At 43.1% G+C, this 26,175-nt stretch overlaps 1 protein-coding gene across 5 annotated transcripts; it reads left to right on the plus strand.

The window, feature by feature from the left end:
• Positions 1 to 363: 363 nt before the first annotated feature.
• klf3 (Kruppel like factor 3 (basic)) lies at positions 364 to 25,587 on the plus strand. 5 transcript variants are annotated; one of them, XM_015345896.2, is made up of 7 exons: positions 364 to 559; positions 12,045 to 12,108; positions 14,828 to 14,905; positions 15,965 to 16,454; positions 16,600 to 16,741; positions 21,150 to 21,313; positions 22,291 to 25,587. In XM_015345896.2, the coding sequence occupies exons 2-7, from the start codon at positions 12,064 to 12,066 to the stop codon at positions 22,470 to 22,472; spliced, it is 1,101 nt and encodes a 366-aa protein (XP_015201382.1). In that variant the 5' UTR covers positions 364 to 559; positions 12,045 to 12,063; the 3' UTR covers positions 22,473 to 25,587. The 5 variants fall into 5 exon arrangements, with proteins under 5 accessions (XP_015201382.1, XP_015201385.1, XP_015201383.1 ...); XM_015345897.2 differs by lacking the exon at positions 364 to 559 and adding an exon at positions 2,760 to 3,032; XM_015345895.2 differs by lacking the exon at positions 364 to 559 and adding an exon at positions 3,118 to 4,123.
• The last annotated feature ends 588 nt before the right edge of the window (positions 25,588 to 26,175 follow it).

A 26,175-nucleotide genomic window follows, 5' to 3' on the forward strand; every position in this document is an offset into this window, starting at 1 on the left:
CATTTGCGCGGTGCCTACGACACTGTCATTTCATAGACAATACATTGATGCATTTTGTCGGTCCAACAATCACGCCTGTGCCGCTCTTGTGAGTTCCACTTGGGCTTTCGTAGGTGTGCATGCTAATCACGTGTTGTTTTCTCTTCATTATTTTTTTATTACCACGACTGGCAGTACACCCATTATTTTTCGGAGCCTTACGGAAGGGAGGACGGCAGTCCCTTTAAACAGTGTAACGCCCAGCGCCTTAACAAACACGCGTCAACTCTGCTGGCCGCCGCTGGTGATAACACTCCCTGCCTCATCACAGTCTCCTGCCTCACCGTCTCCACCCTCAGACACCCCGCCCAAGACAACCCCAAACAGTCATGTGATTTCTAAACTCTCGGATCTGGAGTTGTAAGAGACTGAACGCTTGAACTCTTTTTGAAAGTTTCCCCCCCTCCCCTTTTCCGTATTCTTGTTTTTTCAATGCTGGTGAGAACGGTGGTTTTCCTTGCTGGAATTCATAACCTAAATTGTTGACACTGGATTATATACGTTCTGCTTCGTCTGTGAAGTAAGTCTTGCTGAGCTTGTGATAGTATATTATTCGTAGTGTTCTGTTATTGATACCATTAAATGTGACTTTTTATTTTACTCCTACCAGTGTTACTACTCCAGCTACTGGTATTTATAGTGTAATGGTTCTGTTATTTTGGTGGAATTGACAATTTCATGCGAGGTGTGTATGGTTACAGCTCTGGGTGGAATACAGCCCTAATAGATGGCAATTCTGTATTCTCTGAACAGAAAACGAATCCGAGGGGTAGCTGAGAGACATCTGTGACAGATTTAGTTCATACCAGATACGGCACTCGCAGGTGTCGTGTTCTGGTGAACCGATGTAAACTGAAGTTGGGATGGAGTTAGTATGTCTCGGTTTCTCTTTATTTCTTGTGATCTGTTATCCATTTTTGACCTGCACCATTAATGTGTGTAAAAGAAAAGCGTTTCAGCTTTGTTGAGGGGCCACCTGTTAATGCGCTTTATTTGTCGCCAAGGCGCTGGTGTCGTGGGAACCGGGGAATGATCTCTGTAGGGGAGAAGGGACCTCCGATTAATGTTATGTTCTGGACGGTAATCGCATTTTGCATTATGAGCAAGTTTTTAAAATGAGGTGGATATGGTGTATTATAGAGGGTCTAATCCTGGTCTTTGACAGCCCCAACCGGGTTACTTTCAAACGTCGACTCGAATCACCTGTATTAGTTAGGGATCACGCGTACTTTACCGATCGATTAAACAGTGCTCTGTTCAAGGTAATCAAGATACCTCTGGTCCTCCAGGGTTGAAGTATATTCATCTTTGAGGTTTCAGATGTTCTGAGAATATCTTAATATCACTAAAAACCCGTTGAATTGATTGCTGAGTTTTTTTAGACATTACGATATAATGTTTCATTCGGACCTAGGGATAAGTACCCCCTGTGTTACCGTTAAGCTCTTATTTGTTTGCTCAGTACTATCGGAAAAGACAGGAGGCACTGAAACAAAGTTTAAAAGACCCGGTTGAAATAGAAAAACAGAAATAAATTAAAATGGACTAATGACAATGATTAGTGAGAGTGATTACGTACTGCATTTATGTACTAATACAGCACTCGGATTCCAGTCATTCCTCTGCTAGTAAGAGACTTCTGAGAGCGGCTGAAATCAACGAACAAAGGCATTAACACGTGTTAACACTCTTGTTCCGACGTGAAACATTATGATCAGTCTGGGCAATAGGTACAGAAGTAACAGAAAGGTATTAGAACATGACTGCAACTAATTTATTCTGTGTACATACTCCATTGTCTCATTTGTCTGATGATAAATTTGAATGATAAGACAGTAAATGCATGTACAGTATACTGCTGCTCTGGTGCAATACAAAATACTGGTGCTCGTTATTGATCTTTGTCGCACAGCGCTCAAGTGTGGTATGATACTGAATAAACCGGCGCAGTGGTTTCTGTAGGGACATTGCCGACACTGAGACCTGCAATTATTTTATTTGAAAAACACTGGTTTTTAAAATAAAGTTGGTGGAGGTCACGGAATTGGGATTGTTCTTCTTTGACTATCCATCGGGATTGAAGTCTTGTTTGGGGGGGGGTCTGATTGTGGTTTATAAAAAAAATACTTTTTTTAATTGTGAATGACATTTCTATTGTTGATCAGACCAGATGTAAGTTGCTTTAAAGGATCGATACAGAAACAAAAATACGTTGTGAAGCTTTAAGTTAATTGTTGTATCAAAAATCTCGGTGGTGATTTTAACTGTGATGTCCCACCCCCTTCTCGTGTTGCTCCGTGGTCTGTGTTTTTGTGTACCTGGGTTCCAGCGAAAAGCTGATTCATGCTACAGTTTTCAATTATCTCTGTGGCGAGCAGGGCAGACCTGTGCCTTGCAAGTGCGGTGTTTCTCCTCACACCCACAAAGCTAACACCTCCACCCACTCTTGTTGTGCTGTGCGGCAGCTGGCGCGGTGAACCAGGCCGGTCAGCTCGCAGGCTCCGCGTCACCGCCGCTCCAGCGGGCCTTTTTCCTGTGCTTATTCTCAAGGCTGGGCTCTGCGTCAGACCTTCCCAATGGCACAAGCCGGCTCCTTTCCTGTTTGGAGTCCCGCACGGGAAGAAAGACCTGGAGGCTACCCAAAAAAACAGCAGACCCTCCACCCCCCAACCTCTCCCTTCCGCTATTATCTGCAGGAGGAGGTCACACACACACACACTCACACATGTGTTTGTGTTTCGGTACTTGTGAGGACCTCCCATTTGCTCTCATTCTATTTTTATTCGCTATCCCGTACACCGCTGAAGAGAAGCTCGGCTCGGGATACTTGTTTTTTTTTAAAAAACGCCATTTTCGGTCTTCACGGTACTTGTTTCCCAGGGGTTACTTATCCATGTGAGGACATTTGGTCAGGTTTGGTCCGCACGAAAAAAAAAACACAGTAAAACCTGTGCGCATGCACCTACGCACACAGCCTGCGTTTGTTGCTCAAGGTACGTTTCAGGCCACTGCGGGGGTAAATATTAACTTTTACCCTGCGTTTGTCAGCTCACACTGTTGCTGTTAACTACGTTCTTGTATTTGGGAAAGTCCTTTGTGGTGACTTGCTCATGCAGGAAAAGTCTCGCTTTGCTCTGGCTGCTGCCCCTTCCAGCTTTTAAAAAAAGTAATAATTTCTGTCTCGTTTCCGAAGGGAAAAAACAAGGCAGATTCATCGTGAGAGGTAGAGAGAAATTTAAAACGATCCTTTTCAAATTTCAGATCGACTGTGTGACTAATTTCACTGCTGATGCACAGTCCTCCTGTAGTCTGTGAGCTTCAATGCCAGGTGGGTGACATTGAGAAATTGCAGGACTGGGGCCGTGTTTAGAGAAGGGGTCCCGTAATGGAGGACCCAGTGTGTGCCCAGGTTTTCAGTCCAGCATAATATCCCGAATCAGCTTCTTATTGGCTTTTACTAACTTCTCTCAGGCCCTGATTTCTAGTATGTAAGCACCACGGTGGGGAATTGAACATGTCATCTCCAATGCTGTAGTTCAATGGTGCGTACAATCCAGTGCCACGCTTTTCCTTTTTGAGCTGGAAATCGGCCGCTCTGTTGTGCGGCGGCGGTCGCTGCAAAATGCGTTTTGCGCCGTGTACTGTCCACCGGAGTGAAACTTCCCTCCCTCCTTTCCCAGGGAAGGTATTTGAGGCCATGTAGCTCCTGCCAGCGCCCGTACCTGTAAACAGTTAAAGTTTTGGATCATTTTCTTTTTTCAATCTCCCCTCCCGCTCCCCAAGTCTGTTCTCATCACAGGCGGCAGGCAGGGCTCGGGGCTGAGACAGGAAACGAGGCAGCAGGCCTGCGTTGATAACGCAGGGTATTGTCTGAGGGAGCCCGCCTGCTGTTTACGGGTCCCTAAGGCTTCGGTGAGAGGAAGGGAGGCCAGACAGGATGCCACACACACAAGTACCTCTCTCCACGCAGCATGGAAACACCCGTCAGTTCTGCTGCGTTACGCCGCGCTGGGGGAGACTTTATAAGCAGGACAACAGAAGAACAGAGTAGTTTACCGAGGCCATACTGCTGAATGGAGCGCACGTAAGAGTTGTACCACGGTTATTAATTGGGATATGTTTTGTCTGCAGTTATGAAAGCAATAAAAACCTAACCTTGAAGGCCTGTCGTGTTTACACCTTTCCTTTCCAACCTGGCTGTTAATAATTCAGCTCATTAATAATAGTGTTTTATGGCCCCTTCATGTGCTGGTGCTTTCAGAGGGAAACAGAGAGAAGAAAGTAATAATGTGTTAACCTCGAGTTAAAGCAACTCTGTGATTGCTGGGAATTTTTTTTGTAATCCTTTTTTTTTTTGGCTGGAACTACATAAACTTTCCCTCTAACAAAGTGTCCCTTCTTCTGCACTGATAGTAACGTATGACTGCCAACAGTCTGGTCTAAAGCCTCTAAAACTTAGTCAAGACACAAAGTATTCTGTTCCAAGTGTAAAGACATCATGGATATGCAGCAATATCAGTTCCTTGTTGTTCAACAGCTTGGATTGTTTGGGGTGCCTTATTCTTAGTTAATACACATCTGTTTCTTGATGGCTCATCATTTTGCCTCTGCTACCATATGTTAGCATCCTTCCATGCTTGACTGAGTAAGGGAGTGCATGCCTGTGTAGGTGGTGTTGAAACAGAAACTTGGGGCTAATGGCTTGCCTCATCTCTAATTAATGCAGACACATTAGTATGTTTGGCACATGCAATGGCTGTTGTCTGTGACTAATCCAAACAGCCAGGGTGTTTTAAAAAAGGTTCTAAACATGTATGTAGGCTATACAATTAAAATCAGTGTTATGATGAGGTGTTTCTTTCTGCTAGGTTGTACTCCTGCCTGGCCTCTTGTCAGCAGTGTGTAGTAGTGGCTGGAGAAAACTGAAATTGTGAATGAAAGGCTATTGTTCAAATCCCAGGTTATAAACTTCTGATGTACATCAAAACAAAGTATGCCATTTAGGTTTCTCCAGTAAAACATGCTGTGTAATCTCTGCTGTCTAAAATGGGTCCTCTCTGGTTTAACACTGCAAATGAGAATTTGTTTTTTGTTCTTTGTTTTGTATTCTACAAAAAAGCTTGTTTGTAGAATATAAAGATTGGATTTAAAACTTTTCTTCAACCTTTTTATTGTTATATTGATGGTATTAATACATGTGTTGTACTAGGCTCTAGTGAACACCTGTACCTCTTTTTAGTGTTTGAGAGATTCTTTCGTTATGACGATTTTGTATCAGAATTGGGCGTCTGTTTTCTGTTTAACCAAAGAGATTGGTTAAGTGGACTTTGTGCGTTTAAAATAGAATGTTATCTGCTGTAGGAAAAAAAGTATCCTGCAGCAACGGTGAAGAGTTTTGGTAAGATGAATGGATATCGTTTATGCCAGTCCTAGCTGAACATATATTTTTTCATGCTTGTTTTTTATCTTAAAATTTAACACTCGTGAGATTTGTCCGATAGCATAACACCTCTTAAAGCTCTTATTGCTTTTGAATTTAACCCAAGCACCTTCTAACTGATCCAGGGCTTTCTTCATATCTTCCTTGAGTATCAAGTCTTTCTGACATATTTTTAATTAAGTCTCTTGACAAATGACCTGAAATGCTCATTGGTGATCCTGATGTGATGTGCTGCTTTACCGTCTATGTTGATGGAGTAGTTTATCTGCTTTTGTTAGCTTTACTCACTAAACAAGATGTTGTGACTCATTGGTTAAAATTAAATGTCCCTTGGGGACTATGTTGAAATTCAAACACATGGAGTAATTCCGGTTTGTTGTTTATACTGTTCGTCGGAAAGGTGTTGTTTTCAGACATGCTCTGTAGCCTATGTCTGCACTGGCAACCTGCTAAATAAACATCATCCAGGTGGGGCTGCACACTGGTGGTGGTGGAGGGGATCCCCATTACCTGTAAAGCGCTTTGAGTGGAGTGTCCAGAAAAGCGCTATATAAGCGTAAGCAATTATTGAAGAAGGCTCCACGGCCGAAACGTTGTGTTCTCTTTCTTCTTTTTTTCCAGCATGGAATAAACCTATTACTTGTTCCTTTGCAGCCTACGCATAGTGACGCAGCTACCCACCTGAGCAATTATTGTTATTGTTATAAGTGCAGCTTCCTTGGGTCTCCCGAGTAGCTCAACCAGTAAAGGTGCTTATCGCGGGTTCGAGCCCGGGTCATGCCATTAGCCGACTGTGACCAGAATTCCCCAGGCGGCAACGCACAGTAGACTGAGCGACGCCAGGGGCAGGCCTTTCGAGTTTCGATGACACAGCAGCCCCTGCCGCGCGTCGGTTTATCCTCCTGCAGGGGGCGCTGAACCTCAGGTACGGGGGCTGTTGAGCCAGGGAGGAAGGGAGGGGAGATGGCAAGTTTAAAAAACAACAACAGCTTGGGCCCCACGTGCCCTAGCAGCAGCCAGGTCTGTCACTATAGCAAATGCTTTGGTTTTACTGACACTTTGGTTTAACTGAAAACCAACTTGTCGTCGTACTGCAGCCTCGTTATTGTAGATTTACCAGCTGTCTGTGGAGCATTTATCACCTTTTTTCTCTTTTAGATTGAAAGATGCAGTAATGTTGAGAGTCCTGGGTGTTTTAATATTTATTGTATTAGCCAAAAGGTTTGGTTGATTACAAATTGAGGCCTCCTTGGAAGTGGATGGTTTAAGTCTGGTGGGGTTTTTTTTAACAGTGCCTCAGCCTGGTATGCTAGTGATCTGAAGCCCTGGGTACTTTTAATATAGCCGCAGTAGACGGAGGCTTTCCAAAACTGAAGGGAACTAAAACTGCATGGGTAACACTGGGGAATTCAGTAACCAGCTGAGCGTTGTGTAAAAGTTCCTAGAAAGAAGTGGGGGACTGTTACAAACCACCAGCCCTCGGCACACAGTCCAGACCCTGGCAGACATTTTCAGTTGAGGGAGGCTGAAAAAAAGTCCAGGTTTTTTTTTTTTCCCCTTCGTCTCCGAGCACAGCAACCTGTTAGATGGCTGAAAGACAAAACCCAGGAGGCCAAAGCTCCGAGTCTGCGGAGCGTGACCGCAAACTGAAACTTGCCCTGCTCGGCAAAAAGGGAAAGAGGAGCCGGAAAGCTGAGAGGGCACCGTTTGAGGGTGTGCGACGAGGGCTGTATGGGTGACCATGTTTGCTAAGTGGGTTGAGATATCGTAAGAATTTAAATTTGCTGTGGTCTTCCCAGTTCTGTGCCTGCGGTCCGCCCATTGTAACCAAAGATGTAATCTGGTAATTAAAGGTGACGCACTTCAGTTTGTACGGCCTGTTTGGGAAAATAATGAGAGTGTACAGTTAGTACACATAAGCAACAGTGGTGTCATTTAAACCTCCTTAGGAATTTGTTTTAAAAACAACTACAGCTTACACAAGTTTGGGATGCATCCAGAGACCCAAGGTTTGGAAGCAGTTCCCCAATTCTTGGTTTAATTTTAGTACACAAAGTCATCATTCTTTATCTATGTTATAATTTGAGATCCAAGGAAACCAATAACAGTGGTAAGACCTCTTGACTTTTTTCAAAAAACAGTTTTCTAAGTGAAAAAATAACATTTTGCCCTCCACAACTGATTATTTATAATAATTATAATTAGTTATTTAGTTCAGTTTGGAGTATGTTTGCATGTTATTTGTACTCTTTACAACAAGGTTCTGGCTAGTTCAAACATGGAGGCAGACTAATGAATTATGGTTTACGGCATGCTTAAATTTTGTTGTAAAAAAATATAGGGCCCTACTTTGATCAGCTGTAACTCTGCTCTTCAGACACAAACTCCTTTTAAGGGGAAGCGTACAAAACTCACATTCACTTCCTTGTGATGATTTGGATCAATTCATGGATTTGAATTTTTTTTTGCATTCTGTATGTTGAAATACAGAATTTGTGTAATTGTTTTAGTTGAGTAAACCCAGGCATGTCTGACATTTCATATCAAGTGTGATATTCTTATTGCTTTATTGTTGAGACCCTGTGGAGAATTTCTTTTAAAATGAAGGTTAGGATTCTCTACCAAAATCTGCCTGTTCTCTGAAATAATGGATGACGTGTCAAACTTGATGGGCCTTTGGCAGTTTTTCTTTCTTTGTGAGTAATGAATACTACGGGCACGTGCAGGGCATTCCATCACAAATTAGCAGTAAAGTCTATTTGATGGGTGGGTTTGAATCTTAGATGCCTCAGCTATTATGGAGTGGAATATGGTGTCAGTTAAAGTGAGTGGACCTGATGGGACTTTGGACATATGCCACTGCACAGAGAACTTGAAAAATATTTGCTGGCAGTGAAGGGGGTAATTCTTTCCCTTTACTGTTAAAGCTAGTGGGTTTTTTTTCCTCTTAGAGTCCCAATACATATCTCAGGTAGTACTATTAGTGTTGAACCGACCAGTGACTTGCTTCTCTTAGCAGAGAATTCCCATTTCATATGAGGCTGTCCTGCACAATTATGCTCCGAATTAGACACCGTACACAAGTAGCCGTTTAGCTAGAGACATCTTTAATGCCGGTGTCGACCAGTGCTTGCCAGTCACGCAAGAAATACGCGGAACCTGATTTCCAAAACTAGCAAAAATGTTCAAAACCAAGCCCAAACTGTCGGGAGGGGATTGAGTAAGAGCGGTGAGGCCGCTGGGTTTTCCCCCTGCTGCGCTATGCTGGGGGCGATCCCGCCTTGTCTCCTAACCGTGGCAAAGCCAAGATCGGAAACAAAACGCAGCCTGCGACTTCCAGTTAAAACGACTCGGAAATCTAGAAAGTCCAAATACGGTTCTAAAACGTGCGGATTTAAAAATTAATAATCTGGATATATCGCCAGGTTTGTTGTTCCGTTGTTGGTGGATTTCAGGAACTGGCTGCGAGTTTCTGACAGCGTTTTCTTTCGGGGTGCAGCCCTTTTCAAGTGATTAATATATAAAAACACACCTCCGCGTTGTGTATCCCAAGGTATTACTGTGTGGCGCAGACTTGGAAATGCGCCGACTTTTCTTTACTGTAGTTGTGCTAATTAGAGGGTAATTCGGGGCTGCCATTCTGAACAGAGAGCCAAAATAACCCTGTCAGGCACCATTTGCTGTTGCACTTGCTTGACGCGGAGATGTTTAGAACCGTGCGATTCCTGTTTCTGAAGGACAATAGGCCCACGCAGTGTGTTCTTATAACTTCACTTCTTTCGGTTGTGGTATTGTATGTAACCTCTGTACCAGGAACATGCCACATTGTTTCGTTATCACACCCACAGGGAAAGGCTGTGACAGCTCTTGTTCCACACGTTTCCCTGAAGCCACACCCTGCCCAGCTTTTCTTAACAAATTCTCTTTTTTTTCCTGCCCTTTTTGGGGGGGTTTGTTTTTTGTTACATTTTTTACAACTCGCCTCAAGAGTATTCTCTCTCTCTCTCTGGGCTGTACTAGGTGCGCATGATTTTCCCAGACTCAGTTGCCGTTTAGTTGACCAGTGTGATAATAAAACAAAATGAGACTAGGCACTTGTTTTCTGTCTCGTTACGGATGTGCCAAAAACGCACAAACTGCGCTGTTGGCACATATATATGTAGCTTTGAAAAGAAAAATGCGCGACCTGCCCCTGTTGTGTTTAAAACAGGTGAAGTGCACTGGGAGTGCTGCTAATTTTGATGAGCGCTGCCATGCTTACTTTGTGCTCTTCCATTGGTGTTTATATTTTAACTCCCTTCCCCCAAGAATTAATGGACAGGCCAGAGTCTTGGCAAGCAGGGCATTTTGTTCTGGGGCACATGGAGAGCACCAGGGCTCAGTGTTAATTATTAGTTATAAAGGGACACTAGCCCTCTTCCAAGCAGGATGGACTTTGGCCACTCTGCTCACACATCAGTGAGAGGGAAAGTGAAGAGTGAGGTGACAGGACAGTTCATTAAGCAAGCAAAATGTCCTTCCTCCAGCAATGTGTCCAGGGGCTTGAGCTATCATGTGTTCTTAAGGGAGGTTTCGTTCATTTCTCATCAAAAGGTTGAACGCTGCATGTAGCCATATTGATCTTACATTGTTAATGTTCAGTTCTGTATATACAGTAGAAAAATCTTTGATCTATTGGTCAGTTAATGCAGTAGGGTGTATCAGGAAAATTCAGACTGGCACAACTGGTACAGCTTTTTTTTCATCTCTTAATGGAAAAGTGCATTTTTCATCTTTGTAAAGGGTCATCTGATGGAGTCGTCAAATTTCTGGTTCCATGCACGAAACGAGGAGGCTGCACGTACTGTAGGCACCCCTGGAGAAAGAGATCGGCCCTTTGGGTCAGCGTTATTAGTACAGAGGTGTGTGAAGGCCCTTCATCAAAGGTTTGGTGCTTAATTCCCCTGCATGGGGAAAAATAAGCTGATCGATGTCAGCTGACCACAGCAGCGCAGATGTGTGTCTTTTTGTGGTCCGTTGGAAATAGAATCCATTTCAGTGCACAGCTCTTAAGAAACTCAGGTGCTGTCAATTATAAGGGTGGATCATAAAGCATCTGTTTAAGTCAAAAAAGGGCTGGGTGCAAGTCAGAAAATTGCAGGAAACTGTGTGTGTACCTGCAGGCTAAAGCTTATTGAGGATTGTCATTTGTCTCAGTGAAGAGATTCTTTTTCTCCACACCTGTATTTTAAAGGGCGCTGTACACAGAGACACCTGCTTTTTTATTTTTTAAGAAACTAGTTATTTGCAGTTAAAGGACTCAATTCAAAACTTGGTAGACGCAAAAAGCTTAATAATTACAGTGAATTATCATGGGAATCCTTGCATGTTAACCATGAGTAACTAATAAAGCCACGAAGCACTGTACTGACAACATTTTGAGGCAGTGGCGTTAAGCTTTTCCCCCATGGGTTTTAATTTGATTGCCATTTGCATTAGCAAAGACAGTGATCGGTTGTCCTTGAGATAACCTCTGGCCTCTTTCTTTTGTTCTTATGTACACTCTCTTCTGCCTCGTGCTACCTGTGCTAAGGCTGAGACCTGAGGAACAAACTGGACTGATTACAAGAAAGTCATTGATTACTACAGGGCCAAGGTCATATCTGAAATGCCTGAACACATGTAGCATCTGTGCTAATCATCCTTTGATCTAAAGGCTGCCCTGGGCAGTAGGGCAGTAGGTGAACAGGCGTTTTTTCTCAAGATCTCGAAGTCTGTGTTCCTCTCTGAAACACCCGTATTGAACGTAGGATCTCTGCCTTCGGCCTGTACAGCGCACGTTTGACATTTGCCTGACAAAAAAAGTGTACAACCCATTCGTTTCTTGTATATACACAGCGTTTTGGGTGTTGTGGACTGTATGCCAAAACAGATAGACAAAAACTAAAAGATTTGTAGTCAGTTGCCAAATTATCCAGTGACATTTATTCTTCGTTATTGTTTTTTTTTGGGCTTCCTACCACATATGGTATTTTCCCACATTAACAAGATATGTTCTCACAACCCCTTATTTATTCCTGTCTAAAGAGGGGCTAAATTCTGTAAAATGTCTGTAACCATATATATATAATATCAATGACCTATTTTAGCACATTTTGAAGGCAAATTGCTATAATCCATTTCTGTCATGGCCTAATTCATTACATTTTTTAACATATGAAGTCATGGGCCTAAATGTAAAACATACAGTTCCTTAAAGATATTTTTTCTTCTTTGGATAAAAATCCAAATATGAAGTTAGTCACGCTGGTTTTTTTCTTTCTTTGAATGTATTTTCCTTGGACAAAGAAAGAGTTTAGAATTCCAGGGCTGACTCTCTTGTCCTTCCTTCGTTGGCTCGTGTTGAAGGCTTCTCTGCAACAGAGGTTTGGGGGCTTGTTTCACACAGTTCAGTCACGGCTCTGAAGGAGAACCAGCAGCCTCTCTGCGTCGGTTATACCCTTTGTGAGATATTCTGTCCGGAATTTCGAACACTGTTATGTTAGATTCAACTGTTGTGTAACGTTCTCTTTCCTTTTCCCCCCAGAAGGCATCAGCCAGTGAATATGCTCATGTATGATTATCCAGTCAAGCCAGAGCCCATGGAACCGGTGAGCACAGCTACTTTCTTATCAGTCATACCGTACAGTGATTAAGCCTTTTCACAACAGCCAGTCTGTGGTTTATTTGTTTTAGATTTCCAGCAGGGGGGGTGTGTGCAGTCAAAGCAGGAGTTAATATTTCATTATCTTTTTGTGTGTCGAGCCCGACGCCCGGCTCCCGACCTTTTCCGCGCCAGACAGGCATTTCTGGAAGCTTCTTTTCTGACAGGAAGTCAACCAAGCAGCACGGCCTGGTACTGTACGCGCGGGTGGAAATGCAGTTGGCATCACCCCCTCGCAGCCCACTGGTGAAAAACAGCGTGCGCGGCAGCTTGTGCAACACCGATGAACTTACCAAATAAACCCTACCGAATATCCTGATCTAAAGAAAAGACCTGCCCCCCCTGGCTGTTATCAGTCTGGAGTTCATATGCAAACAAAGTGTTCAGTACAAGACCCTTATCTATCTTCACCCCCACCACCTTAGGAATGAGTGGTTCAGTGCTCTATCAAGCACAGGAGGCCAGGCAGTCTACTTTCGGTTGTGTTGCTGTCAAACCAATTGCTATTTACCTGTGCATATAAGGGTATTATTAAGTATTCCATCCCTGTGCCAAGCCCTTACTTTTATAAACATCCCTTAGTATATTGTGGTTTATAATAATAGAGGGATACTGTGCTGACTACAGCACCGCAATCCCTGGGGTTCTTAATGTCAGTTTTGAATGGATTTTTCTCTTCATCCCCTTCCTTGTGTCAGGCCTGCTCACAGCTGCAAACACCACCTGCAGGGAAACGGGGGGGGGAGGGTGGCTGAGGGTCCCCCCCCGCCCCCCCTTAGTTACTGCTCGTTGTCATCTTCTCCAGACGAAGTCCCACACCCCTGTAGAGCCAGAGGACGAGGCCCCAGGGCGAGGGCTGCCCAGGGGAGGGGGTGAGCAGAGCACTCTCCTCCTCCCCCCGGTGGTCACCCACGAGATTGCAGCTCTCATCACTAACCCCAAAACAGGCCAGGAGCTGCCGGTATCACAGATGCCGACTCCCTGAGGTCTGTTGGGGTTTTGTCCACTCTGGCATCGCTGCTCACTGCCCAATAAGTGTAACAAGCCTAACTACCGCCTACAGCCATCTAGCCTTCCAGTGGAGAATGATTATATTCATCTCTTTCGTTTTGCAAAATACATCAGGTGTTTCTCAAAGCTGCTTTTTTTCCCCAATCTGTGCGCTTCTCTTTAAACTCCTGTGTTTTGCTTGAGTAACTTTTTTTTACAAAAGAGAGGTTCACAGTTTTTTGTTCTGTGTTGGGCATACTACAACAGACCTAATGCTCAAAAATGAGCTCATTTGGTGTTGACTTTGCAAAATTCAAGTGTTATTTACCCATTCAGTGATATGTGTAACGTTAATTCGCCCGTGTTAAGCAGAAATAAACCATGGACTGGCCATCAGCCATGTCTTCCTGAAAAGTTTCTTCTGTTTGTTAAATAGCTGAAGTGACTTTGTTACTGCACAAGGACAGTGTGTTTAAGTATAGGCTCAACGTCCATATTCTCCAGTGACCCTGCTTATTTCAAAACCGCAGCTTTCTCTCTTTGTGGAGACAAAGAAGCGCTGTCTGGTCAGCGCTAACATGCAGACAGCTATCAATAGATTTGTGCGGTTGGGAGTCATCAAATTTCTTCCAAATCTGATCCCAGGAATTAGGGTTGTGTTATTAGAAAACATCATTTAAATGACAAATGAATAAGAAAATACAATCCAGCATAATTGATGCATGATATGATATCGGGCGGCTGAAGTCAAGCTCCTGTGAGTTAATTTTCCAGTGCAGGGAAGTGAGAGATTATATATAATATTATATGTAATATAAGTACAAGGTCGCTCTTCCTGCAGTAGGTACTACAGCTTTGGGTTTGATGGGTTAAGTGGGCCTCCATGTATGATTGTAATTTACAAATAATTTGAATCTTTGTCCTTAGGTGACCTGGAATAATCCGTGTATAAAATAAGAGTGCTACTGTCCCTTATGAGATGTTATAGGTGCCTCTTGGTGATGGTGGTTTAAATTGATGGGATTAACAAGCCGATGTCTAACCTCAACGCAAATCAGCTTTGCCCTTGCGTCTTTTCTCTGGCCGATGCTGGAAAAATTGTCATCTCCGCAGTCAATAGTGGGGTTTATGGATGATGGCCAGTGTGGGTAGTATTAATCAGGTTTCCATCCATGTTTTACCTAAAATAAAGTCAAGGGAGCACTAACCTCAAACAACTTCAAGGGTTTGAAACCCTGAAACCGTGTGGTCCGAAGCTGACCTACATGTCTCCCCATTTAGAAGTGTTGCTGTGAAATACACTTACATACACTCTCTCATGCTTCCTCTTGAATATAACAACACTGATAAACGCATGAGAACATAAAGAGGATAAAAACGAGAATAGGCAATTGGGCCCACATTGTCTGGTACTTAGTAGAAAATTGATCTGGGGGATCTCACCCAGCCATTTCTTGACTGTAGCCAGGGTATCTGCTTCCTGCAGCTGTTTGGGTTTTGGGTGATATTTCTTTCGATCCTTCTGATTAGCAGTGATCACAAGCTTGCATAGGGCCAACTACTTCTAAGTAAAATTGTAGCCTTCATATGAGTGCAATAAACTGGAAGCCCTTTGAAAAATAAAACATGCTATTCTGCCTCTGTTGATAACTTTTTGTGTCTTTTACTCGTTGCAGTTTTTGAATGGGCAGAGCTGTGCCCTGTGTGGGAAAACAATGTGCCACAGTATTTGCATAGAAGTGGCAAAATACACAGTAAGTTATACCCAGAGCAGAAGGCTGGCATATTGGTTGGCACCCACTGTGATAACTATTTGATAAGATTTGATAACTGAGTTGCTGCGTTTAGTATTGATGAAAACAAGTTAAGGGTTAGTGATGCCCTGACCAAATAAACACTGCTGCACTGAACTGATTGCTGAAAGCTGTGCTGAATTCAGAAGCAGACCTGCTCTGCTCTTTCCTCAGCTACCCAGCAGGTTCTTGAAGTTTGCGGTTTGTCATCGGCTTAATAAAGGTTTATAAATGTGCCTGTACAGTGTCATAAATAGCTGTATTGTTTCTGCAAGCTGAATGACAGTAAATAGGATTATTTTTTAAGTAAAGGCATTTCTCAAGATCATCAAAAGATTACTCTGTTATTTGGAAACATAGAACTGTAGAGCTAAATAACAATTCACTGTGTAGATTCAAAACACTGTGTAGCCCCGAAGCACTGTGGTCACCTCCCTGGTATTACTGTTTTGCTGTTGTACTGGTTTATAATCCTTATTCCAATTGCCTCACTTAAGAAACAGTCTTGACACCCGTTTTTGTTGTTTTTTTTGTTTTCCTCTGTTATTTATTTCGAAATGTCAGCAATGAAAGATTTCTTGTTTTGTAATACCTCTGCGCCACTAACATCTGACACGCAGGCTGGAAAACCGTGCTTCGACATCCTGTGTCACACTCAAGATTTCAGATACCTCCAGCGCACAGTCACTGGGCGTTGCGGTTAGGCTGGTGTCGGCTCCAAATATTATGATTCGCTTTAGCGCTCGACTTTCGGCTCGTGACTTCTGAGCTTTCGTATTAAAACCCCCACCCCCTCGAGGTTTCTCCTCCGATGGCACACTTCTGAACTCAGCGTGCCTGCGCAGTAAGCAGTTTGAAAACGAATGGTCCCTTTTATATTCAGAAATGTGAGGTGTCCGTTATAATATCACGAGCGCACTGCCATCACAGCATACTGGCAGGTTAACCAACGGCTGTGGGCATCTGGGAAGTTTTGTTTTCGCCAAACCTGAAGTTTCCATTTCCTCTCCCCGTCCGCAGGCATTGTTTTCGAACTACCCGGCCTTGGTGAAGTCTCCAGCCGAGGGCTACAGTGTGATATTTCCCCCTCCCAGCAGACTGTACCAGCCCCTGGATGGGCAGCCCTGCGGAGCCCAGTCGGAGCCGGTGGACCTGTCCGTCAGCAAGCGCGGCTCTCCGCTGTCCTCCAGGAGCTCCCCCTCCTCGCCGTACAGCCTGACCGTGCTGTCCGGCGGCAGCGGCTCGAGCCACAGGGCCAGCGCCTCCCCCTCCGGCTCGCCCCGCCGGCGGCCCTCGCCCGTCGTCTCGTCCTCCCCCCTGCCCATGCCCTTCCCCACCGTCATCACGCCCATCCTGTCGGGCTCCGGCCTGGCCGGCCAGGGGGTGATCCCGGTGCTCTCGCCCGTCATGGTCCAGCCCCTGTCCGTTCTGTACTCTCCTCACCTCTCGCAGTCCATCATGGTGTCGTCCATGATGGACGAGAAAATGCAGAGCCTGGCTGCTAAACAAGGTGAGAGAAATTAAGAATGTCATCATCCCCCCCCCGCCTCTCCCCACAGGCGTTGAGCAAAATGTATTTGAATTCACATTGTCCAAACACCTGTCTGTTAGGCTCGTGGTACAGTCTGTTGACCGAACCCATTTTGTTTGTTTAGCCTCTTCCCTGAACGTGGGGGAAATGTGTCACGAACTCCATGACCTGATGAAACCCATCAAAGTGGAACCAAGGACGGAATACATTCAAGAGCCCTACAGTGAAGACGTCTCGTCTTCGGTCATGAGCGTGATGTCAAAAGAGTGAGTGTTGTTTTTTCAAAGGAAGCGGTAGAATCGATGGGGGTGTGAAGCGCGTGTCGGGAGGTTAAGCGTTTTTAGAAAGCGAGTGATTACCCTGCCCTTTTCTACTCGCGGATCTGTGCAGCGGTGTCAGAAAAAACAACAAAATAAATGTAGAAATAGTGTGGACGCTACTGGGAATGTGGGAGTGCTTGAATTGAACTCGTCAAGGCAAACCTGCTTTCTCCAGTGTAAGAAGCACTTGGTCCTCACCCGGGCTTCTATACCAGCTACTTTTCAATTTAGAGGTTTTGACGCAAAATGAAGGGTGTCACATTGTAATACCAGAGAACAAAGGGTGCTCGTTTTCCTTTGCCTTTGCCTTTTCGTAGCAAGTGAAACGCGATGCCTTTTTTTGGTGCGTCTGTCTCCAGCAGCGCCTTGGTGTCCTAGTCTGCTTAAGATGAGGGAGAGGGTATTACATAGCACACCTCTGAGTTCTGTGGAAAAACATTTCCTTCTTGGAGAGAGATTGTCTTTATTATTCCCAGGATGTAATTTGTTTTAGGTTCCTTGCTAAGGAATAATAAAAATGCCAAGACTCAGGTGACCATGATATCAGGTGACTAAATTGTAAACAGTGCGTTGTGTACGTAGAAGACTTTGAATTTAAACATTAAACTACAGATTGCCAAGAGCATGAGACTGAAAAACTCTATTGCTGATTTTTTTACATTTCTGTATTGGGAAGGATCATACAGGGTGCCTTGCCTGTTATACGTTGCTTATCGTATTTTAATTGCCAGCATTGAAAAACCACACCTTATATACACATGAAACAGCTGACTTTTACCTTTTAGCCATTCTTTCTGACAACTGGATCACCAGTTCAGGTTTCAGTTTGGTTTTCATGGCCTAAATCAAGTAAGATGCTGGTGGCAGGGGCAGTTCTGTCACAGTATTTACCCTTTGCCTTCATTGGGGACAGTAAACCTGACCAGTAGTTCATTCCGACTGGGGACACTAAACCTGAGGGTCTACTTCCAGTAGCTCTTTATATTTCAACAGAGAAGATAAATGTCAACGTTAACGTCATCACAAAGCAGGAACGAGATGTTGATTGGCTAAGTAGCTGGATGATTAAAAATGTGTTTCTAGGCTCTGTCGAGAACTTCTTCAGGTTTGGAAAGCTTAATATAAGACTGTCTAGTCTTCACAGCTAGCTTCACAGAACAGTCAGATTTCATCAGTGTGGTTAAAGATCTCAGGAAATTGGGAAATAGATTTCAGATGTCTGCCCCCAAGAAAGACTAGTCATATATATTCTCATTAATGAATGAGTTGTGGACATGTAAGGAACTTGTACCTGTAAACTGAATGTGTAAAACAGAGGGAAACATAATCAAGCATTGCAAAAAAAATAAAATGGGTATGAGCTTGGAAGAAGTCAAAAGCTTTAATAATAAATGCATCTTTGGTTTCATAGTTTTACATCAGCGTCATAAAAGTCACTTTTAATAATGCCCTTTAGTTGGCCTGACGGTGAGCCGGAGTCATAAGGAAACTTGATTTAGTCATGAGACCATAGGGAACGTTACACAAAAGAGGGGGACATCAGGCTCATTCAGGCCATTTGGTAGTTAGTAGATAATTGATCTAAAGATCTCATCCATTTGATTCTTAAAAAGGAAGTGGAGGGTATCTGCTTTAACAAACATGTGTGGCTTGTTCCATTCTCCCACAACCCTTATTATTGCCCTAGAAATATCAGGCAAAGAGGGACCTGCTCTCAGTATCAGAGGCACGTAGGCATCTGTATCTCTTGCCCGTGACCTCTGAGTGGTGCTGCCCTGTTGATTCCGAAGAATTCTGCTGGGTGGACCGTGGCGGTCAAGTCACAAGCCCAGGGGTTCACAGAGGCCTGAGCTCCTTGCCTTGCATTGCAGAATCAAGACAGGGCTGCAAGCCTTGTTTGTAAAGGTGCTGCAGCAGCCTTCCATATCCTGCGGGTGTGGCAGAGATCTACTTTTAGTTTCTGATGTCACAAGAGTGAGGCCGCACCCTGCTGCTGCAGGAAGCCTCTAATTACACTGCTGCCAGGCGTGGCTGGAGCAATACATCTCTGACATGTTGTTTACCGAGATGAGGAGATGACAGTGGCATTGACAGAAAATCCACTTTAAAGAGCAGAACAAATTAGCTGCTTGTGGTGGCAGAATTTGAAAGGGCTATCAGAGTACGCATACCGTTGAGGTCTTGCGAGGATCGAGGTACACTCATGGTTTGTTCCTCTGACTGACTTTTTTAAAATGAAGTTCTAGCATTAAACAGCTTAATAGCCAGCTGTAATATGCAGCAGTAATGGTGGTATAGTAAAAGACTCCTGTACAGTTCTGCGTTTATTGGGGTAGTAAATCATCGCTACAGCTACAGTTTAGACAAAAAACACTCGGATATGGAACTGCAGTCATAAATGTATCATAAGACTGCTCCCCTATAAAGAGTATTACAGAAACAAAGACCTACTCAACACTTACTTGTTCAGTAGTTATAGAAACTGGTTTGTTTGTATTCCATGTGATCATGGAACTCATAGAAACTAATTTAGTTTCAAAGAGAGTGAAGCCAGCACTTTCACATTTCCCTTCTAACAGTAAGGTTACTCGTTTTTCCTTTCAATTATTCTTCTCAAATCTGGAAAAAAAATGAGGAGAACAGACACCTTGGTTCACGGTCAGCCAGTGGGCTTGTTTGGCTGCTTTTTTCCAGCGAAATCGCCTTCAACAACATGGTCGGGCAGCTTGTTCCAGACACCTACCACCCTGTGTGTAAAGAAACCACCTCTAGTTCTCAGTCTTAGTAACAATTCTCATTTGCCATTTCTCCCTTATGTTCTGCTATCGTGTGTCAAGTGACTATTCGGGTTGGCTTTGTCCAATACCTTTCAGAATTTTGAATTATTGTACAAATCTCCTTGTAATCTCTTATGTTGAAGACTTGCCAGTGTATGGCACTCCTGTTAAACCTGGAATGAGTCGGGTTGTTCTTCCATAAACTCCTTCTAGGACAACAGTGCCATTTTTGTGTTGTTGCAACCGGATCTAACTAGTGCATTGTATTGCCGTAACAGTACTTTATTTAAAATTCTACACTTTTCATTATATTTTCATTTTTGTACTGCTTTCTCCTTGTCTAAAAGGGGTCAGTGGGGAGTCCACATAAACTTTTAAGTCCCTTTCACAAAATGCTTCTCTATTTTGGGGTTCCCAACCTAAAATAGTTAGAGTGATTTTTAAAAAAAACTACGAGTATAACTTCCTGCTTACCTACATTGAATTTCATTTGCCAACTGTGCAGTCTTGAATAGTGTCTTTTTGGGATCTTAAGTTAATAAATGTTCTGGTTGTAGACCACTCTATACAGTACTTTTTTGTCCAAGTTCTTCAAGGAATAACTCAGTGTACTAAATGGAAGTCTTTGAGTGCCCTCTGCTGGTTAATACATAGAACCGCATCCAGTGTTTCTCATTCTGGCAGGTTTTATATACACACATATGCCTTCAGCTGACAATGACAGTGCATATTGCAAAAAGGTTATGAAGAGTTGGCCTGTGTTTACTGTTAGTCAGGATTTTGAAGTTGAATGTAACATGATAAATAAACCATGAAGTCTCTCATTTCTATTTTTCCGATGGTTACACACTACTGTATATGAAACTTCAAGATTGCCTTTTCAAGGGGTGTTTTTCATGCATCCCCATGTTACAACACAACAATGATGTTCACATTTTGACTGGTGTACGAGGAGTCAATCTGATGCTTTTTAAAATTTCCATCAGAATAAGCCTTACTTTCTTGCTGTAACCGTGTTTGTCTCTGATACAGCTCTTTGTTTTAATATATATATTTTTTACTGTATTTGTATTAGAAAACTCCAAATCATTCCCCAGCTTGCAAACAAGAGCTCCAATTGAACTGCTGGTGTCTCGGAGCCAGCTTTCAAAACCATCTTTATAGATAAAAAAAAATCTTCTAGATGAATAAAACAAGTCGTTACATTTAACAAACTGGAAATTAAATTTGAGCCAAATTTAAGATGGAGGACAGTAGTGCTTACTATGTAAATTACGACTTTTAAGAGATTGCAAAAGCATACATTTGGAATGGGAAATGGTTTGAATGTTTTAACTCAAATATTTTATTTTGGGTTTTGCCTCACTAAAAGCTAAAAAAAGTCAAAAGATGGGAGTCCACACTCCCAGCATGGGATACATTTCTGTGACTCAACTATAGGCGGTGAAACTGGATTAAAAAATTTGTATAAAAAATGAAATGGCCTTTGCTCCGTGGGGATTAGGGATGCCGGTTTTCGAAAGCTTTGTCGTCTCGTTTGGGAGGCTTCTATCCCTGTGCTTGTTGTTGTGTTTCAGGAGCAACAACCCCTCGGTGATCATGCACTCCGGGAAACACCCCCTGCCAGTGGAGTCTCCGGACACTCTGAAGAAACGGCGCATCCACAGGTGTGACTACGACGGCTGTAACAAGGTGTACACCAAGAGCTCTCACCTGAAGGCCCACCGGCGCACGCACACTGGTAAGAGCCAGCGGCAGAGGGGCGGACTTCGGGAACGCGCACAGAAATGGCCTTCCGGGGGGGGGAGGTGGGAAGGAGAAACGCACGTGTGGACCAAAACAGTTTCTTCTCACAGTAAAACTGTCAGCTTCTAAGGGCTTCTGGGAAAGCTGGAGCTGTCCCGTACAGACTCCCAAGACCTTCGTAACACTGCGACTCACTGGGTCCCGCAACCAGACCTGTAGCTCATCTTTTGCGTCCGCCACCGACCAGCCGGGCGCCGCTTTTGAATAACGTTCAGCTGCCACTAGAACAGTTTTTCACCCAGCTGCTCCGCTGTGAGGGAATTTCGGCAAGGCCGCAGCCGAGAACTGTGAGTGAAACGTGCCGTGTTCCAGGGCAGCAGGGACGCGTATGACTGCTGCAGCTGTTGCTAGGCAACAGAAACAACAAGTTCAAGCTTGTAGGAGCTTTTGAGACAATTCAGTGACCAAAATGAAGCGAAATAAGGCCCAGAATCTCCCGAGTGTCAAAAGCCCTCGCCACAAACCACTTTCTGTTCAGAAAATGTCTGGGAGAATAAAGCCATGCGCTTTACTTAACATGTATGAAGTCTTAAGTGAGATGAGATCATTGTTGCATAGATCATTCTTTCAATTCTAAAAGGATATATTAACGGGGAAGATGAAAACCAGTTCCTTAATCCAAACTTATGTAACGGAATATCTTAATTGAGGTCCATTTACTCTTAATATTCTGGAAGGTTGTAGTGGCACATTTACTATAATTCCTCTGAAAATGATACAGAGACTGAAAGCAGACTTTGGGAACAGGTCTGGGCTTATTTTTGCCTCCTGAAAAATTGTGCTGGAAAGGTGTTATCACAAAAGGCTAGGTTTTTCTCAAATTATTCAGCAAATGCTCGTCCACGTTGCAATCTATCTAATGCCTTACGGCTCTGCTGATTAACTCACGGACTCTGTGTTTTCTTTCTGCAGGGGAGAAACCATACAAGTGCATGTGGGAGGGCTGCACGTGGAAGTTTGCCCGTTCGGACGAGCTGACCAGGCACTTTCGGAAGCACACTGGCGTCAAACCTTTCCAGTGCCCAGACTGCGAGCGCAGCTTCTCGCGCTCTGACCACCTGGCACTCCACAAGAAGCGCCACTTACTCGTCTGAGACTCGTACAGACCACACACACACCCCCCCCGCCTCCCTCCAAATGGTTCAGCTGGCTTGAACCATCCTCATTGTGCTTACAAGGCCTGTTCAGAGCTGGTCAGTCCAGCTAACACTCACAGTCTGCAGGCCACACAGAAAATGGCTTAGTATTTATAAAACCTCGGGTCAGACCTACATAATGTGAATTTTCTTTTTATAATAATTTTATATATATATATTGTGGGGCTGAATTATTTTCATTATTGTGCAGCAATATATTCAGGGTTAATATTTGTAGTCGTTGTGCCTGAAACCTCTGAGGACTCGAAAAAGTGCCTTTTTGTCTCCCAACATGTGGAATAAAGGTGATTTATGACTTTGATAAGTTACAGAAAATACAGCTGGAGTCCAGCATGGCAGAAATGAATTCAAATGTGGGTGAATTTTCCAAGTGCCGAGTGCATTCAGACCAGTTGGAGGTTTCTGTGGAAATCATACAAATACACATGTACTTATACATGTCAAAGTAAACGCCCAGCCTTTTACGTCATGTTCTCTGAGTTCAGATCACCAGTGAAGCTTGTTCCTTACATTTCTCACCTTTATTTTGTTTGTTTTGAAGGCTTTCCTGTCTGACGCTATAGATGTTGAGGGAAGCGAGGGGAAACGCTGGGATTTGGTGGTAAATTTGGGATGCTGTCCACAAAAAGAGGTCGTTCCCCTTTTAATAAAAATACCCAGGAAGGACAATATTCCTCGCACGCCATCTTCCACCCCACGTAACAATGAGCATGCCATGGGGCAGCGCCTTTCCTTTCCCTCACATCACTGCTCGTTGTCTCACAGTTCGAGTGCTCATTGTAGGCCTGGTTGATATTGCTCTGGATCTTTCCTTATCAACTATCATGCTAGGACACATACCCTGAACGGGCTGCTATATTGTTCGTACGCCAGCTTCGTGCTTGTTTGCTCTGTATCTTTATTCCAACGCCCATACGTTCTCTGGGTTCGATATGGACGGACATGGTTAACAGCACCTCCGTAGAAATGCCACACAAAAAAAAGGAGTTCCTGTATAACAGGTTCCAGGTCCCGTGCGCTGCCAATAAAAGACAATGTGAAGATTAAACAAAATAGGGCATGTAGAACAAAATTATTGAAAATAATAGGGGGGGTGTGGAGCCCCATCACTTTTGAGTGCCACAGATGCTGTCTTTTATAGTCCGCTTGCATCCATCTGCTGTGCTTTCTCTCTCAAGCAGTCTTAAAGATCACTTGCCATGCTTCTGAGTGTCACTTTGTATTGCAAGCACTGCGGGACTGTATACAAGCCTCACGTCCTTCACCAGTGTCGCCTCATTAAGTTTTACGGTGGTGTGCCAAGACCGAAACACAGTCGGTGGGTAGGACAGAGGTGTACCTGGAGCTATGGTAAACCAGAGCGCTACGTGTGGGGGGTTTTGGCTCAGTCATGAGAAGAGCTCTGGGGAAGCTCCAAACCTGCGGTGTGTCGACTTTTACCGTAACAAAGCCACTTAAGGGAACAGTTCAATTCAGATTGCAAGAATCGCAGCTCAGCTTTCTTCACATGTTGTCTGCGCTAAGTGTCAAACCCTTTTTAAAAAAAAAAAGAACTATGATCCTTAGTAGAGTTTGTGCCATAGCGATTATGTACCAATTTACCTCTCTGCCATGTCAGTGTCTTACTAGTTTAAAGCAAAAGAGCTTTAATTGTCTTGTGGCAGTAAATATTTTGTGACTCTTCAATTTAAAAACAGCACATCAATATTCCCGATTATAAATTATTTTTCTATAATGGATTTTTTTTTTATCTAGACACGGCTTAAGCAATCGAGATCCCTCAATTTTCCCCCATTATTGGCAAATATAGAAAAAATATAAACGAAATATAAAATGTAGTCTTTATAAATACAAAATAAACTACACAAACCAGAGAATTGCATGCTGCCCTGTACTGTTAAGTATTTTGAAAGGTTTTTTGGGGGCTCTGTGGTTTTGAGAGATGTTTCTTTTCTTTAGAGAGTGGGGAAAAGGGATTTCCTAATCAATCATATTTCCAGATGAATACCTAAGTGTTGTAAATAGGGATCATGGACAAGTCATTAACTACACAACCATGTTTTGTGTCTATCAGAATGTGAACTGTTTTCTGGGCATTATTTTGTTTAAAAGAATTCAATCTGGTTTTGGGAAGCTGTAAAATGTATATTTTATGTTTGCTTGCTTTATCATGTGGTGAAACTGAGATGCTAAGCCAGTAGACAGCTATGTAAATTTCTTAGATTTCTATAAACCTTTAGAAGATGAAATAAGAATTTATTTAAAGAGAGAAGCATGTCTTAAAATTGAAAGTTATTTTGCTTTGCACTTTATCCGATTCAAAGGTGAATTGTGAAAAGCACCTCTTGTATTAAATTTTGCTTCAATCATATTTGACTTCTCTGGGGGATATAGCACTACAAAATATGTAATAATTCTGTCTTCTGAACATTTTTTCTCTAGGACTGGTACTAAGATCATGCTAATTCAATTCTATTTTGTAAAGGTAGTTGCAAATGAATTTCACAAAATTCCATGGATTTGAGTGAAATCCAGATAGTAGTTTGGGACTATACAAACTACAAACAGATCTGTTTTTAGACAGCATTTCAGACTGAACAAGTGCGTGGTGGTTTTCTGGCAACATCTTTCAATATAACTGATTAATTTTAGCAATGTGGCCAAAAGTGTACATCTTACTTAGTATCTCAGCTTTCACCTTTATTAACGTTTTCTAAACATGTATAAAACTGTGCAGATTTTTATACTATAAATTGTAATATATTTTATTAAATAATAAGACTGAATGGGCAATTAAGGTTTAAGCATGATTTTAGTTAAATTCAGCACAAAGAATACTATGCATTTTAGTTAACTATTATAGAAAAAATGTGAGTTTATACTGAACTGTATCTTTCTCCAAGACATATAGGTTGGTAGTCCAATGGGATTTTTGTAATGACATTTTGTCATGTCAAACTGTGAACACAAATGTATACTGTACAGTTGTATTCTATAATAGTCTCACATATTGTTTTAATGTATATCATATAATAAACTCCTGTGGATATCATCTTTGCGGCAGTGTAGTGTTTCTCATGCACTTCGCAATAATTAAACATAGTCCTATAACCAAACTACAGTAACTTTGGCTACAGTGAAGCCTGATGAAATGTTCTTGAATGTAGTGTGTGGAGGTACACATTGCAGAGTACCTACCCTTTACTGAATACAAAAAACCTAGGATTACTTCAGGACAGGCAGAAGACTCTTTGAAGTGCAGGCTGAGGAGTGTACAGTCCAGAACTGTGGCTCAGATCAGAGCGATGTCATTACCGACCTGTTACTGGAATTGCTCCAGGCTGAGTGGGTTCGAGTGGACACTGGTTGGACACCATCAGTGAGACTCTCCATCTGTGAGCTGCAGTCTGGCCAGGCATTGCTCTTCCAATTCCTGATTGCTCTGCAGAGTTCATTAACAGCTAGGCAATGTAAAGCAGGTTGGTGTCAAGTGTTGACTCCAATCAGTCCAGAGCACTAACTTCTGTGAGGCCTCCAAAGACTTGTTAACCATGTTTCACATAATTTTCATCAGCTTTTTTTGGGGAGTTGTACATTTCTCCAAAACAGTACAGTACATCACAAGAGCCCATCTTCCGCC

The sequence above is a fragment of the Lepisosteus oculatus genome, chromosome 1, assembly GCF_040954835.1.
Source record: "Lepisosteus oculatus isolate fLepOcu1 chromosome 1, fLepOcu1.hap2, whole genome shotgun sequence".
Lineage (NCBI taxonomy): Eukaryota > Metazoa > Chordata > Actinopteri > Semionotiformes > Lepisosteidae > Lepisosteus > Lepisosteus oculatus.